The sequence below is a fragment of the Crinia signifera genome, chromosome 7, assembly GCF_055691185.1.
Source record: "Crinia signifera chromosome 7, ASM5569118v1, whole genome shotgun sequence".
Taxonomy (NCBI): Eukaryota; Metazoa; Chordata; class Amphibia; order Anura; family Myobatrachidae; genus Crinia; species Crinia signifera.
The window spans coordinates 41,150,725-41,168,395 of record NC_139223.1 but is presented as its reverse complement, the minus strand read 5'-3'; the positions used below and the strand labels follow the sequence as shown (position 1 = coordinate 41,168,395).

The window sequence follows — 17,671 nt, the reverse complement described above, 5'->3', positions numbered from 1 at the left end:
AGTTCTCACAGCAACTAAGTTTGTAAGTTAAGTTTTTAAGGGGTACATGCTTGGCCTTAGCAGGGAAGTAATACTGCTGACGCTGGGTGCAAAGTAGATGGGCCCTTTAACAGATTATACATTAAAAAATAAATAAATGGGTGCACACATAACTGCACAGTACAGGTAACCGCTCAGTGCACGTTAGCTTGCCAATTAGGCGGAATGTGCTGAAAATTCGGAAAAGGAATAAGCAAAGCAGAATAATCACAGTAAAATGAAAGTCATTTTGTGTAACATGGGTGGTAAACAGCTTAGTGAAATGTCCAATGCCAACGGGGCTTCATGGGATGTTACAAATTTCCATGGGAGTAGCTATTCAGTCACTTGTATACGGATAGAGGCAGGGTAGGAAAGGGAAAAAGGAGAATGCATGGAGGTGGTATTATAGGATTATTGCTCAGATTTGGGAGACTGCATGATGCAACGTATTTACACACAGAACAAACTAATATGCTTTATGTCACCTCGCAGTGCAACCCTTCCTCTTCCACATGCAGATGCCTAATGATCGGAGGAGGTGGGCAGGCTGATGACCCTGACGGACGCTGAGATACGGCAATGCCGAAAGCGTAGTATGCAAACGGACTCTTTCTTGACAGGAGTTCTAGTGTGGTGGCAAAATGATGGTATAACCAGGTTCCAATGGCCCATACATTGTATGTGCATAAAGTAGCAAGAGCCTTACATTTGCCATAGTGAAGAAAGCATTAGTGACAGCGGCACGGAGCAGCTGCAGGTCAGTCGGAGACGTGTTAGCGCAGGGAGTCCAAAGCGCATGCCGAAAGGCCAGGTCATGGGAAATTCAGGCTCATCCAACACCTGTCATTCCCAGCAGGAAAATCAGTGAATGACGCCTTGGAAAAGCAACAGTGCAGCGCCGCTTACCAGTCTTTTCAAGAGGCGCTCAGAATAGTGCGCAGCTGCGGGGTACAGGCCCAATTGGGGAAGATATCGAATCAGCATTTAGGCTCCTCCCCCTTCACCCATATAGTCACGGATTCATGGGACTAAAGTTCAAGGGCAGTTATTATGTGGATCTATGCTTACCCATGGATGGCGCCATTTTTGAAAAATTCAGCATGTTCCTGCACTGGTGCGTTGAGGTGGGGACAGGCTGCAGGACATTTGCGCACCATCTGGATGACTTTCTAAGGGTCAGCCAGGCGAACACTGACACATGCAAGCGTCTGTTAAAATCCACGTAGGCGCTGTTCCACACTTTTGGGGTTCCCATAGCAACGGAGAAAACAGAGGGGCCTATGAACAAACTGTCGTATCTGGGAATAGAAATAGATACCACCGACAGGCTGTGTAGGTTACCAGAGGACAAGGTTGCTGGCATTATGAGGCAGATTGGGGAGCATGCCAGAGCAGACAAGATGACACTAAAACATCTCCAATCATTGCTGGGGTCACTGAATTTCACATGCAGGGTTATCCCAATGAGCAGAATCTTCTGCCGACCAGGGCTGGCAACAGAAATCTTGGGGCCTGGTACACTGATATATCTAGGGGGCCCAATACCCCGCCCCCTTGAGCAGAACATTGTTAGTATTATGCATATTAAACATGTTTTTTTTATTGTTACAAAGGAAATAGAATTAATATTCACTAATATCGGAGGGAGGTTCCAGTCAAGTACCCAGGAATCCAGGCAGGTGCCTTTTTAAACCATTGCTAGGCACTGCACTGACACAGCCATGCTTATAGCCCCCGAGTCCCTCAGAACCTTGGGGTCCCTCACAAGCTTGAGACCCGGTACAAGTGACCCCCTTGACCCCCCCTGTCGCCTGCCCTGCTGCCGACAACTGGAAAGGGCCACAGCAGGGGTAAGAAAGACGCATCATCCGATTAAGCTGACAACAGAAATCAGAGAAGGCATGTTGATGTGGGAAACATTTCTAAGGGAATTTAATGGTATTCGCATCTCTCCGGCACCGCCTGTGGCGAGCAAGAGGCTGCAGCTGTACACCGATGCAGCAGGGTCTTGTGGTTTTGGGGCATATCTCGTGGGAGAATGGTGCGCATCCCAGTGGCCGCAGAGCTGGGTCGGAGCAGGGCTGACCAGAAACATGCTGCTGCTAGAGCTGTTCCCGATCATAGTAGTGTTGGAGTTGTGGGGTAACAGGTTAGCCAACAAGGAAATAACCTTCTGGTGTGACAACATGGGGGTGGTTCAAGCAGTCAACAGGCAGAGTGCCTTCTCCCCACCAGCGATCAACCTGATAAGGCATTTGGTATTGGTTTGCCTGCGGCACAACATTAACTTTCGCGCCAAGCACGTCCCAGGGGTAGATAACATCAGTGAGGATGCCTACTCAAGGGGAAAGTTGGAAGCCTTTAGGGAAGCGGCACCACATGCGCAGCCGCAAGGTTTAACATGTCCACCTCATTTATGGAAGGTTGTCAAGATGGCGTGAACAAGCTGGTGAAAGACTCGTTAGCGCCTGTGTCAGGGAGAAGCTGCAGCTCATGGCGGCAGTAAAGGGCGCATGCAAAGAGCTTGTTAAGGCAGCGATGCTCAGAGAGGCATTCGCAACACCCTTCAGGAACAGGGGTTCTGTTTTCTTTACAGGAGGAGAATGAGGACTCCCAGAACAGGGTCCAAGGGTGAGATACGGTGGGGAAGCATTTCAGTTCAGGAGTAGAGAAGAGCGTGCAGATGGTTACATGTAGGTTCTAGATTAATAGGGCGAGGGAAGGTCACGGTGAGGTGGCGGGCTATGGTTCTAGGAACCTAGCGTTGGCGGAAGTACTGCGGGCCAGCCAAAGATTGGCGCCAGGAAACGGAGGCACCCCAGAAGAGGGGGTGCAAGATCCAAGGCCTGGCGTCGAGGGGGGCAATTGGGGGGCCCCGGGCGGGTACAGGTTTCAGTTGCGAGAAGGGGCCCCCCTCCCCGGGCGGCTTGATTCAGTTACGTTGGAGGGCTGGTGGACCGCAGTGCTATCTTTGCCACCTGAGCGAGTAAGATTATATTTGTAATCTGATTAATAAATGTGACCTTTAATTCGCCAAAATAAATGACTCAGTTTGATTATTCCAGGTGAAGGGAAAAGGGAGGGGCAGTTTCAATGGTGGGTTTCTTAGTCTGTTAGGGTTAAAAGAATGGCGGGAGCATCAGACGCTCAGAGGTTTAAAAGGAGCGAACGGCGAATAGCCAGGAGAGACCATAAACTATTAAGTCTGGGCTACCAAAGGCCATGAAGTGCTCCCATTGTCTAGCTGTTATCAGGATGGGGGCAGGGAGGTAGCAGGAACTGAATAGGGGGAAGGAAAGAGAGAAGCAGGTAATAGGCGCCTCCCCATGGGAGTAGACCCATACTTAAGGACAGGACAGGTATGGGGGAGGATCAGAGAGAGCAAGAGGGCACGCAGTAAGGATTGTCCCACCCACCCACCCTTGGACGAAGAAGGAGCAACATCCAAACAGCATCTAGTTACAGCAGAGATAGTCTTAACAGAAACAGAAGTACGGCGGGCCAGCCAAAGTTTGGCGCCAGGAAACTGAGGCACCCCAGAAGAGGGGGTGCAAGATCCAAGGCCTGGCATCGGAGGGGGCAATTGGGGGACCCTGGGCGGTGCTAGATACAGCAGAGATTGTCTTAACAGAGGCGGAAGTACTGCGGGCCAGCCAAAGATTGGCGCCAGGAAACGGAGGCACCCCAGAAGAGGGGGTGCAAGATCCAAGGCCTGGCGTCGAGGGGGGCAATTGGGGGGCCCCGGGCGGGTACAGGTTTCAGTTGCGAGAAGGGGCCCCCCTCCCCGGGCGGCTTGATTCAGTTACGTTGGAGGGCTGGTGGACCGCAGTGCTATCTTTGCCACCTGAGCGAGTAAGATTATATTTGTAATCTGATTAATAAATGTGACCTTTAATTCGCCAAAATAAATGACTCAGTTTGATTATTCCAGGTGAAGGGAAAAGGGAGGGGCAGTTTCAATGGTGGGTTTCTTAGTCTGTTAGGGTTAAAAGAATGGCGGGAGCATCAGACGCTCAGAGGTTTATGACCCTCCTAGCAAACAGGCCCCTTGAAGGGCTGGGGACTTTAGCAGAACTTAACCTTGTGTATGAAGTCAGGACTGAAAGATCAGAATTAGGTTTGGGACATCCACTGATGCAGGAGCTACATTACTTAGATCTGCACTTGCTTGCTGGATGTTGTGCAGGCATTTGAAATAGAATTAAAGGCCTGGCCAATCATCAGGGTAGCTCTATTAACAGCTTTCAATAGGGCCATTTGGAAGCAGGGAATCTAGGGAGTTCGCTGGAACCCTTTTTACTCTGCCTTATCCAGGGCAAATAATACTGGCCCACAGTGTCAGTTACTATGAACTTTATTTATTTTTATTTATTTATTTTTTGCAGCACTTTTCCCCCCACTTGTGCTGAGAAAGCAGAGTCAATCTCTAGGGTAAAAAGGGCAGGGATTTCAGGAATGCCCAGGTGTTACAGAGAACAATCTGTCCTCCTTAATGAGGGGCTGCAACAGCCAGCTGGGTGAATTACTACACCTCAAGCACTTGTTCAGGGCAGAGTGTGCTGTGTATAGCATAAATGGGGCATTTCACTTGCCAATGCCACTCACGTCATTTGCAAATCACTATATTCACCCCTGTGAGAGGATTCACTGGATCTTGTTACCTCCTCCAACTCCCAAGCCACTCCCTGTGAGTTAGCTGGGGACTGTGTACTGTGGTGACTAGTCCCTTTTCTGAGCACTAGTCCCTGTTATGAGCTTGTTGTTGAGCATACTGCCAGTGACAGGCAGGAAAATGTGCTGGCCATGGGCAAGAGAGGGTGGTCTGTTACAGACCTCTCAGGTATTCCTACTGCAGGCAATACCTGGTAAAGAGATGTTATTGCCTGAACAGGCATCTCTTGAAGAAAACATGAACTGTTGTTTGTTTATTTATTTTTGTGCCTTTCCACAACACTGTGAGAATAGGCAAGGGGAGGAGGAGACTCTGCCTGTCTGGGCTCTCCTTTCTCCTTTTACAGACCTCTCAGGTATTCCTACTGCAGGCAATACCTGGTAAAGAGATGTTATTGCCTGAACAGGCATCTCTTGAAGAAACTCTGCCTGACTGGGCTCTCCTTTCTCCACAGAAACTTCCCTGCTGTCTTCCGACCTGACAGGGTTAAATAACTTTCTCCTCTTAAATAATACTTTATTCTGTGAGGAAGAGGAGGTATAAGCAGCCACAGCCATGTAATGTTTGGAGGGCCGTTTGTTTTGCTGAAGGATGGGGATTTTATTAGTCTGTCTATAGCATACTTGCCTACTTTTGAAAAGCAAAATGAGGGAGATTTTAGATGCTAGCAAATGCACCGAGCGCAGCGTCGCGCACCATTAAAGGGGTGTGTCATCAACCAAAGGGCGTGTCTAGTGACACATATGGGCGTATCTATTTTCACCCAGGGGTGTGTCCTGCAGTGGCTGGTGAAAAAAATATGAAGAGCCGCATACCACCAGAGCAAGTATGTATATGGGCAACCTACGAACAGAAGCTGTACAATTGAAACCAGCAATCATGTGTGGTTGCCATGTGTTTGATGCTCATGAAATATGTAATCTGAATCAACTTGAAAATGGTGTGTGGCTTTGATTAAAGGGGCGTGGTCTAAGGACGGGTGGGGCCTAGCACCACAACCCTGTTTTGTCACTTTAGGGGCTTGCCCAACGCTCCCTAAGCAGCCCTTGGCTTTCTCCCTGCACTGGAGTTTCCATGAACATGGCATCTCTTCAGCTATCACCGGCTGCTCAGTAGGGCAGCTGAGATCTCCAGCTTCCCCAATTGACCCAGCCTGCTGGAACAGCAGGACAGTCTCCAATTAGTGGGACTGTCCCACAGTAATTAGGACAGTTGGGAGTAATGTAGCATTATTACTACATATAGAAACCTGTATATGTTAATTTATTGGCTGCCCTTCTAGAGCAGATTTTCCTTTACAACTCAGTCACTCAAATAGAACCTCTACCCACTAGTTCTTCAAACAGACATTCACATCTTATCCTTAGTATACTATGCCCTCAATGAAATGTAAGTAAGGTCCCATACAGTTAATATATAGTATAATGAATTACTAACAATGCCCTGAGGTGCTGGCAGCCACAAGAACTTACCCTTTTATATTACACATAGTATGAAGTAGAAAATAGGCTTTACCAAAATAATTGTTTAATTGAAAAATGATCATGCTTTAAATAACATACATAATGTAAATATTAACAGAAGTATATTTAAATAACTTAACAAATAAGACCTTTACTGTCCAATAAATAAAAGAATAGATTGAACAAAATATTTTAAACCACATTTTAAATAATATAACATAACGGTGTATACTTAAGGTAACAAAAGTGGAATGTGCTCAATTAACTTAAGAATGAAAAATTTGCAAAGTACAATTCCTAAACTTAGCATGTAAACCGTATTAAAGTAAACTGTTTTATAAAGTGCAGCCCAGTGGAACATTTTATCACATTTTCTCTTTTTTTATGCTTTCTTAAAAGTAGTAAGTTTGGAATGGCTTAACTACAAATGAGAATAGCTAAGGTTTAGACTGGTGTTACATACTGTTTCAACACATCTTAGGCATCACGCGTATATGTTTTCCGCTGCTGATAACCTGCGGACTTAGCTTTAGACAAAAGCTCTTTAGAAGGCTTGAACTGGTGACAGCTTAGATCTGTAAACAGATTAAGTTTGCACTGCAAGAGACTTTTTAGTGTTCCCTCTGTAGCCAATTTTCCTCTGAGCTCAGTCTTAACTTTGCGGACCATACTAAACACGCGTTCAATTTCCGCATTGCTGTGCGGGAGAACTAACAGAGATTTGGCCATACTTGATAATATAGCAAATTTTTTGTTCCCTGTTGCTGGATGTATAACCATGCTCAGTTCATGCCAAATGGAATCCACTCTTTCAACACCGTCTTCTGTGCAATGTTGTAAGGAGGACTCGGGCAAGTCATACACACGGTACTCGGAGAACTCTTCATGCACTTTCTGCATCATGGTGTTGTCTATCACTTGGGGAAAGCGTTTAGCAAGCACTTCAATGTCTTGGAATTGTGCTGCCACGCGGTTTTTGTAGTCAAAGACCTTCATCGCTTTTATTATATCATCATTTAAGGGAAATTTGTTTTTCATATATGTAAGAGCAGAACAATAGAAGTTTCTCACTTCTCGATAAAATTTAGTCACTGCTCTGGGTTCTAGGGAAGAACAGGTCCTTATATAGTTACCAGTTGTAAACCCAATAAAGAGTTCTCTGTCCCCCATTTGGATTTCTGAATCACAAAAATCTATGCTCAGAAGTCCTTCTGCAGTATCAGCAGCTTTAATTATGGTGGGTTTCACCAATTTCAGCAGTAGTTTCTTATATAACTCCATCAGGCACTCCTGCAATTTGTGGATAAAAGGAGAACGATACTGGAGCACTGTGTTAGTCTCATTAAATGAGCAAAGAACTGCATGAAGGAACAAGATATACAGCTCAGTAGTGGAGTCCTCAAACATGTCACAGAGAGCTCTACTCCTGGGATTTTTCTCACAGTCTTCTGACTGGAAGAAGGACTTTAGTGCTGGAAACATTTTAAGCACCCTCTCAATGCAGGAATGCATACTAAGCCACCTGGTTGCCCCATGTTGCAGTATCTTAGCATACTCAATGTTCACAAACTCACTCATCTCCTTCAGTGCTTGAATTCTTTTAGCGCTGAACCTGAAGTAGGTTGTAAGTTTATGGAGAAAAGCATCTGCATCAAATGAAAGTTCATTGTTTGCCTTGCTTGCAGCAAGGTGCACAAGATGGCATGGGCACCCTTCTGTAAAAACAGAAGGGCTCTTCTGTTGAATCAACGTTTTTACAGACCTGTGTCTTCCCATATTTACAGATGCATTGTCTAAACAGAGACCAATGCAATTTTTCCAGGGAATTCCTTCTTTTTTAAAAACCTCATCTACTGCATTTACAATATTAATGCTTGTGGCAATGTTACAAACCACAAGATCTAAGAGCTTTGGCTTAACTTTTCCATCCAAATCAAAATAGGACACTAAAACGGGAAATAATTTCTCCTCAGATTCATTTCCTCCATCTAGTGCTAGGGTAAATGGCAAGATCTTCAAAGCCTCTATAACCGGCTTTGTGCAGTGTGGTGCAAGTGCATAATTAATAATTGCAGTTGTTTTTGTTCTACCACAACCATATTTTTGTACTGCAACCTCACTTGTATTTGGCATCATTGCCCTCATCAATTTACCTACATGGTCAGAGGCAGAAATAGGAATGTTATGCTCGATCAGGAAGCCAGTAAAAAGCATTTCTGCATGAATTACCGCATGCTCGTCATGAGATGTAGTTAAGTAGCTAACCAATTTCTGACTTTTATCACGGGCTTCTGATAGTTTTTTATGTTTGGCACTCTCCACATGGCGTTTACAGTCATTAACACCACCATGTTTGATAGCAAAATCACTGTTACATACTGTGCAATAGGCAGAATATTTTCCACGTGAAGATTTCTTTAGCACTGGATAACTTTTTGATATTTTGGCATTAAATTCACAATAGTATTTCTTTTTTTTAGCAGGTACTTCCTGAATTTCATCCTGCTCTTCTCTATTACTGGAGCAAGGATCTTCCTGCTCATCACACCCAACTTCCTGCATTTCATCCTGCTCTTCTCTATTACTGGAGCAAGGATCTTCCTGCTCAGCACACCCAACTTCATGGAAACTTGTACTTGGATTCTGAATGTCTATAATAGATGCATCACTGTCATCACTGTCTGTGATACATTCAGGAGAATCAGATCTTATGGGCATAGATCCACTTTCCCCACTTCTCTTGGGATCAGGAGGCTGTGACTGCTTGTCACTTTTTTTGCCGAAAAAATTCCGGATATCCATACTGTATGTTTTGCGGATATCAAATTTCTACTTGCTATACTTTCACAGGGAACTCAGTCCTTTTGCTGTATACTGTACAGCTACTGTTAAGTTCTCTGCAAAACAATTGAAAAAACATAAATTATGTTTTCCATATTCTGCGCTATAGATTCTCTATCTTATCACTAACACTTATCCACTGTATAAGCAAAGTAACTTTTATTGTAGTCAGAAAATGTACTATGTTCACTATTTAATGTAAAAGTTGGGCAGCTGCTTTGAGAATGATGTAGATAGATATGGATTAGAGAAATAATGAAATAAAATATCTAGCAACCAGGGCATGCAAAGTGCAAACCCTTAGGGAAGGAAGGCAGTCTTACGGAGAGCTGGTAGATTTGTGACGTGTAAGTGGTCACTGACATGTATGTGTTATAGGGCTTAGTGTGAAGAAGAAAAACTTTTCTAGTAGAATTGTAAAAACACTGGACAGAAGAGTGTTCAATGAGGGGACAATGACCAGAAGACAGTGTTCTCTCTAAGCTGTGCGTGTGTGCGCATGCACACAACTCGCTGAGCGTGCGCACAGACATTGAAACGCACAAAGCAGCAGTGGTCCCTTTTTGCAGTTGTGGACTCAATCAATGTATGTTTCACCCATTAACTACATCATGTGCTGTGTTTTGAATGTTTAAATGTTTAATATCATTTTGAAGTAAAGTTAACACAAATGCTAATGTCATTTTCCAGTTATATATAAGTGACGCACAAAAATGATAAATTTCCTTCCAAAGTTGCACAGCCAAAATCTTTTGCCACACACAGCCTTCGTAAAATGACATGGAACATTGCCAGAAGAGTTTTCTAAACAGAATCAAACCATGGCAGCTGTTAATACCAAGTGTAAACTATGTATTTGTAGCACAAGAACATGTGTATGTGTATATATATATATATATATATATATATATATATATATATATATATATATATATATATACACATACACATATACGGGTCCAATCCTGCCGGCACTCTGGTAATAAAACAACTTGCCCCGGTGCCATAAACAAATCTTCATATAACAACTCCAATGAAAGAAGGCACTCAGGAAACAGCGAAGTAAGATGAAACAAAAAGCGTGTATTGTTTTAAGCTTTCGGGGTTTGACCCCCTTCCTCAGAACACGACTACAGCCTGTAGTCGTGTTCTGAGTTAGGGGGTCAAACCCCGAAAGCTTAAAACAATACACGCTTTTTGTTTCATCTTACTTCGCTGTTTCCTGAGTGCCTTCTTTCATTGGAGTTGTTTATATATATATATATATATATATATATATATATATATATATATATATATATATATATATATATAATGCATAATCATCTAAGGCCTAATTCAGCTTGGATTGCTAATTTGAGAAGTTGCAGGTGACCGTGTGGAGAAATCCACCGCATGTAAATTTATTGCTATCTACTCACAAATCCCATACCACTGAAGAGACTTTGCCTTCTGTGCATATATGAGTAGCTTTGAGGTTTCCACCAATCTGCATCTGAAACAGAATGAACAAGGCCGGCGCTGACTTTACAGACCCTCCCTTAAAAATTGGCACACCTCCATTTTTTTTCTGACACTACCAGAAAATTGCCGGTTTCCACACCCTAACATTCTAAGTCGCTAATTTCCCTAATGCATGGTTAGTCATCTGATAATCAATTTGTGAATTATGTAATTAGCAACCCATGCTGAATTAGTGCCTAATTCCTTCAATAGTACATGTATTTCCAATAAAAGCTACAATTTTCAATAAAAAATGTCCACATTCAAAGCGAACACTTTAGATCACAATAAGAAGGTACAAAGTTAAAAAGTAGCATTTTCCTTCCACCTTAAAGAAAAACACACACACACACACTACAAATGCAAGTTACGTTAGGTTAAATCGGAAAAAAAAACTTGTATGATGCTTATGAGCAAGAAACAGACAGGGTTCTTTACTCCATTGTAGCGCCATGTCAAATAAAACTTGTCTATGTGTATGAACAATATCTTCAAGTAGGCTTTTAGTTAGTTCTTATAGCACCTATTATCCTTTTAAAAAAAATACAATTATTAACTTTCATCTACTTTTGTAAAACCAAAGGGTTGGCCCCATTCGTTAAACAAATAATGCTGGAGCTTTCACTGAAATGTCCTGCTTACCTATCATCCTCACACAAAGTTATGGTCTCAATACTGGACCTCCTTATTTCCCATTTCATCAAACTACAATACATATATTTTTAATTTACATTAACTGATGCTGACCATTTTTGATGCCCTGCTCCATCCTATGGGAAAGAGATTCATGTCGTGAAGAAGCAGTCATAGAATTGTTCCGGTGATGTAGTATCTGCCATTGCGAATGGTAACACGCATACTTGCCTACCTGACCCCCTCCATGAGGGAGAAAATGCTTTGTTCCTGGACGTCCCTGGTAATATATGATTGCCAGCACCTGTGGTGACACATTTCTGATCAGTTACCTAGCTCCCCACAGGTGCTGGCAATCATACATTACCAGGGAAGTCCAGGAACAGAGCATTGTGCCCCTGATGGAGCGGGGCAGGTAGGTAATTATATATAATAGTATATAGCAGTATATATATCAGGGTTGCCTACCTGCCCCTCTCCATCAGGGGCACAATGCTCTATTCCTGGACTTCCCTGGTAATGTATGATTGCCAGCACCTGTGGGGAGCTAGGTAACTGATAAGAAAGGTGTCACCACAGGTGCTGGCAATCATACATTACCAGGGAAGCCCAGGAGCAGAGCATTGTGTCCTCCTGGAGAGGGGCATGCTGGGAGGTATGGATAATGTAGGATTGCCAGCACCTGTGGGGAGCTAGGTAACTGATAAGAAAGGTGTCACCACAGGTGCTAGCAATCATACATTACCAGGGAAGCCCAGGAACAGAGCATTGTGTCCTCCTGGAGAGGGGCATGCTGGGAGGTATGGATAATGTATGATTGCCGGCACCTGTGTGGAGCTGGGTAACTGATAAGAAAGGTGTCACCACAGGTGATGGCAATCATACATTACCAGGGAAGTCCAGGAGCAGAGCATTGTGTCCCTCATGAAGGGGGTCAGGTAGGCAAGCATGGTAACTAACTCTCTCAACAATGCTTGTTGAATAGACCCCTACAGATACCTCCACACATTGAGATTTGCTGATAGTTCTGTGTGATGCTAGATTGCTCAGAACACTCAGCAAGATCGCTCAGCACACAGCGCTGTGTTAGCGCTGTTTGCTGAGCGATCGGTCAGGGCCAGTGTTCTCTGGTGAGAAGACTGGCCTTGACCAATTTATATCCAGCATGCTGGATATTAATTGCTGGGCAATATCGCATTGTTATGTCCCCTACACACTGAGCGATGTAAGGGCATTTTCTAAGTAATCTAGTGAGATCGCTTCGAAAAATGCCCCTAAATCGCTATCATAAATAACACTCCATAGTTCAAGTCTACTATTGTAAAAATAAATAAATACTGAAAACTTACTTGAAGGTCTCAGTCTCTCTTTGTTGCTGTGCTGCACTGCAGAAACAGGACCTGTAATACTATAAACAACCAGCTAAAATCATTATAACAAATACATACTTAGGCTTCCAGTTTACATAGATTACAGTGTGAGATTGAGTTTGCATAGAATTGTAATAGCTAATATTAGTGCTTCATTCCCATCCACGAGGTCTCATGAAAGCTAGCCATGTACTGATAAGTAATAAAACCAAAGATGTAACTAGATGTGCAAAATAAAAATCCACCTGGCAATTACACAGTATTTTCAGTGCAGGGTCATTTTGTCGGGTGCAGTCTAACCCCATTTCACACTCAGCAGCAAATTAACGGATTAAAAATGTCAACCCGGTAATTTGTTGAATTACACAAGTATTACTTCAGTTCGAATGGGTCAACCCGGGTTGCAAATCCCGGGTCGCCGACCCTGGTAAACACAAGCACACACACATACAGGTTGAGTATCCCGTATCCAAAACCCCAAATATTCCAAAAACTGTGGTTTTTCAGAATTTTTTTTGTTTGTTTTTTCCGTTTCCTGCCCCTTTTTTGATACTTACCACGTCCTCCGGCGTCCACGGCGGGCTTCAGGATCCTCTTCAGCGGCACCTCCCGTCCCAGTGGTGCATTGCGCGAGTGCGCTGGTGACGTCAGCAGCGCACCTGCAAACAAAACTCACGCAATGCAACCTAGGATGACTGAAGAGGATCCTGAAGGCTGCCGTGGACGCCAGGGGACCCGGTAAGTATGGTAAAAAAATATTCAAAAAAACTGAAAAATCCCTGATCTGAAATGCTCATGGTCCCGAGCATGTCGGATAAGGGATACTCAACCTGTTCCACCATAACGTGCTGACCAGCGGCAGCATCATGGTAGGCCAACATCACCGGCATGCGCCGATGCAATCGTATGTCGCCGGCATGACGTGACGCTACCGCTGGTCAGCACGTTATGGTGGTCTGTATAAATGTGTTTTATGTATTTGTGATTATTGTATGTCCTGATGAAGAAGCGTACACATTAAAGCTTCGATTTGTTGACCTATCTTAGTGTGTTATATTGTGAGTGCCACCATCATTTTGATTGTATATTGGACCCTTGACTGGGAGTACCACGGAAGGCACCAGGCAGGCTACTACTTATCCGGAGTGCCGTGGATTCTCTCCACACACACGTGTGTGTGTGTGTGTGTGTGTGTGTATGTGTAGAGGGAATCCACAGCACTCCGGATAAGTAGTAGCCTGCCTGGTGCCTTCCATGAGGCACAACACCCACGTGGCAGCCGTTACATACAGCGATGACGGCAGCACTCAGGTCTTTAAAATAAACCACAGGAGGCTCTTGTAGTTCAATGTTTCAGCGCTTGCAGCGCTTTTATCATGCTGTTCTTGATAAAAGCGCTGCAAGCGCTGAAACGTTGAACTACAAGAGCCTCCTGTGGTTTATTTTAAAGACCTGAGTGCCAACATTTCGGAGCACGTAGCTTCGTCGTCAGGCAACAAGTGAACAATTCAAATAAATGACACATACCTCTTAAATAAGATTCCAGATCACAGGGCGCCGTTCTCCGTTCTCCCTCCGCTGACAGGCGCTTGAGGATGACCTCAGCGTAGTTCCAGCAACTGCAGTAAAAATAGATACAATTAGATACAATTAAATGAAGCAATGTAAGCCCTTATGGTGTGTACAGATGGGCCGATATGGCTTCCGATATAGTGAACATCGGAAGCCATATTGCATGCAGATCATATGCTTTTTTAGGGCTTGCGAGCCCGATTACTTGCCGATGCGCACTCCCGTGTGAGTGCAAATCGGCAGTGAAATAGAGAGGGCAGCCAAGACTAGATAGTGCAGATCTGCATTATATAGTCTAAATTGTCCCTCTGCAGCATGCCGTGCGATGCGAGTCCCGATGCGATCTGATCGTATCGGGACTCACATCTCACGGCATATCCTGCAGCAGTTTTTCACAATTTTATTTTATTTTTTTAAACAGAATTGTTTGTACTTTACCACCACAATGGAAATGTGCTAAATTGGAGTTCTGTTTCACATGGGATGTTGCTATTGGTAACCAATCAGATTGGAGTTCTGTTTCACATGGGATGTTGCTATTGGTAACCAATCAGAAAATACTTCTTATTTATAAAGCAGCTTCTGGAATATAATAGATTGTATCTGATTGGTTGCCCATAGCAACATCCCATGTGAAATAGGCCTTCCCCCTGAGAATTGAATGGTGCTGTAAAATGCTGTGATACCACTTTTGGTTGATGGTACCAGTCACTCTGGTCTAGTCACAGACTTGGGATACAGCAAGAGAGCCCCCAACCATCACCCTTTCCCCTCCATATTTGTCAGTTGATATCACAGGGCTTTATTTACTAAGTGGTGGATTTTTAGATCAGACGCAAAGCTGATCTGTAAGTTGTTGATCCAGAACTACTCATAGAGCAGCTAATTCAACCCCTCTGCCGATGGTGGGCACTAATGCCCTTGTGCAGACCCCTGCTGCGAGCACCTTTGGTGATATTCTCAATCACTGGGGTACTCGCACAGTGATTAACAGGCAGGGGGTGTTCTGGGGTGGGCATCCAGCGTTTCATGGGTGTGTCCACAAAAACGGTGGGCGCACTCATAGAAACGCTGTACAGGCCCCAGGGAAAGCAGGCGTTCCCCGGCCTGTTCAGGGTGGATGATGTCACATGACATCAGTGCCGGCTCCCGATTCAAAGAAAACCACTGCAGCTGAAAAGACGTAAGCTACGGCTGCAAGCGGATTTGTACACTTACACGTCAGCTCGGAAGTGCCCGCACAAAGGAAAAATCCTCCGATGGTTACTTATATCGGAGGATTTTTCCTCTGTATGAGCACTTGCAAGCTGACATGTAAGCTCACTGGAGAGGTATGCTTCCACAGAACCTCTGCGGGAGGTGGTACTTCCATATAGGCAAGCAGGGGGTGCAAAAATCATTGAAATGTACCTTTCAGAGGAAGAATTTGTCCTCTGGTTAATAAACTGATGAGTGGCAGCACTGATGGTGTATTGATAAGCATTCCATTCCTGCCCCCCCCCCCACCCCCACCCCCCCACAGTGGACCTTGTCCTCTGGTTAATAAACTGATGAGTGGCAGCACTGATGGTGTATTGATAAGCATTCCTGCCCCCCCCCCCAAAAAAAAAAAAAAACAGGGAGGACCATGTAAATGGTCAGTTCCCCCTCCCCTCCCCCCTCTAAAGCGTGGTAGTGCATTATTTCATTGTGCAATAGGAGCTCCATAAAAAAAAAAAAGAAGCAGGCTTAGTTGGTGGGGGAGAGAGGTTGCAGACTGTGTTATACTTACCGCTGGTCGCTGCTCCCGGCTCCGGACTCCCGCTGTCACTCACAGACACAGTCCCCGCTGCTGCCACTGCTCCTCTCCGTCCACGCAGCACGCTGTCCTCCTGCTCCGTCCGTGGCTGCGCTTCCCAGCTTCCGCTCACTCTGCTGCTGCTGCTGCCGGGTACCCACACAGCCCCGCGCGGTACCCGGCATGCTGAATGACGTCGCGCACTAGGGCGACGCCCCCGAGATATGACGCGGGCGCATGCGCAGTGCGTATTGGGGGGGGGAATGGCACAAAAACCGGGAGAAACGGATGGCCTTGCGGGAGAGCGGGAGGAAGAGTGCAAAACCGGGAGACTCCCGCTAAATGCGGGAGAGTAGGCAAGTATGGTCTATAGCAGACACAGACAAAGCTTCCTCCTTCCTTCAGCGCTGAGGTAAAATCTGACCTCAGGGGGCGGAGCTTAGCCTTATATACAGCAGGTGCATGTGACTAGAGTGCACCTGCATGACCTGCAGTATATGTGCACTGCCTGTGCACATGTCATGCATCAGCAGCTAAGCTCTCTACTCCCCTGGCTGTGGTAAGGTAAGTGAAAATTTTATTTCACTATACCATTCCAGCGTATGTCGGGAGGCTTACACCATAACCCACCAGCTGTTGCTAGGTGGCAAGCCTCCCGACGAACAAAGGATAATGTGGGGTGATTAGATGTTAGGGACATGTGTTACGCACAAGCTGATACAACAGGCACAAGGACTTCATACCCATTCAATCTTAATCACAGCCTTATGAAAGAGAAGAGCATTGAGATAACTTGGCCGCAAATGGCCGCATATTCTATCTGATTGTCTAATTTACCATCATTCGTAAGGCTGGATTCGCCCACAATTTCCGCTAAAAATATACATGGAAAATGGGACACAATTTCCATGGGCATTTAATGACGCCTGCACGGATCAGTCAGGTCTGAGAAAAGAAAATGATACAAAAAAAATGTAAAAAACTGGCGTGGCCTCCCCCCAGGAGCATAACCAGACCAGGGATGAAGGTCGACATGGGGTTAGTTAGTCATTAGGTGGGACACAAACATTATGTCGACATGGGGAAGGTCCACAGTCAAAAGAGCGACCTGGGGTTTCACTTTTTTTGTCCCAAATGTCAACACCGTCAACATGGACACTAAAAAAGTGCACCGCCTTCCCTCGCATGGCTCGCTGCGCTCGGCAGACTATTTTATTCTCCCACCACACCCTGGTGGATGGCAGGGCATGAAATATCGTGTCGGCACATATTGGCTCAAAAAGAAAAGTGAAAACCCCATGTTGACCTTTTGACCCTTCATGCATGTCGACCTAGAGAGTGTCGACTTAGTTAATACATTACTATGTGCTTCTTTTTAACATAAAATCGGCTTTAATTTCCAATTAAATGTAAATATTTTATTTTATAGCAACATTATTGACAGGTAACACTATTAAATCTTTTTTTTGTGATGTAATCCTTAGCATTTTACACAGTGTGGAGTCTGGGGGCCAATCCCTGGCATTCATACCAGGGTTGCCGACCCTCCCGGAATTTCTAGGAGTCTCCCGAAAATCGGGTACCCTTCCTGGCCCCCCGGAAGGGTGGGCAACCCTCCCGGATTCAGGGGGGACCCCCGCTGACCCCTGGATCGCGGCATTAAAATGCCACAATCCTCGGGTCTCAGAGGAGGGGGCGGAGCTAAAATGACACAATCGCGTCATTTTTTATGTCACTCTTAAGCCCCGCCCCCTGAGCGGCTGCTGAAACTCTCCTCTCCGGGCTTCTCCCGGAGAGGAGAATAATAAAGTTGGCAACC

At 45.0% G+C, this 17,671-nt stretch overlaps 3 protein-coding genes across 5 annotated transcripts in view; 1 reads left to right on the top strand and 2 right to left on the bottom strand.

Moving 5' to 3' along the window:
• LOC146020071 (dynein axonemal assembly factor 8-like) overlaps nt 1–17,671 on the bottom strand; it is a 309,887-nt gene that overhangs the window by 264,226 nt on the left and 27,990 nt on the right. The window lies entirely within an intron of this gene.
• LOC146020074 (ankyrin repeat and SAM domain-containing protein 3-like) overlaps nt 1–17,671 on the top strand; it is a 137,034-nt gene that overhangs the window by 97,635 nt on the left and 21,728 nt on the right. The window lies entirely within an intron of this gene.
• Nucleotides 6,312–17,649, bottom strand: LOC146020072 (uncharacterized). 2 transcript variants are annotated; one of them, XM_083152876.1, is made up of 4 exons: nt 15,847–17,649; nt 14,031–14,122; nt 12,483–12,541; nt 6,312–9,053 (listed from the first exon to the last, which is right to left on the bottom strand). In XM_083152876.1, exon 4 carries the CDS (start codon nt 8,956–8,958, stop codon nt 6,634–6,636), a length of 2,325 nt encoding a protein of 774 aa, XP_083009002.1. In that variant the 5' UTR covers nt 8,959–9,053; nt 12,483–12,541; nt 14,031–14,122; nt 15,847–17,649; the 3' UTR covers nt 6,312–6,633. The 2 variants fall into 2 exon arrangements, with proteins under 2 accessions (XP_083009002.1, XP_083009003.1); XM_083152877.1 differs by lacking the exon at nt 15,847–17,649 and having other exon boundaries at nt 14,031–15,539.

Bases quoted from the DNA above. Each gene is read 5' to 3' on its own strand.
- LOC146020072 (XM_083152876.1), bottom strand. From the start codon at position 8,958: ATGGATATCCGGAATTTTTTCGGCAAAAAAAGTGACAAGCAGTCACAG.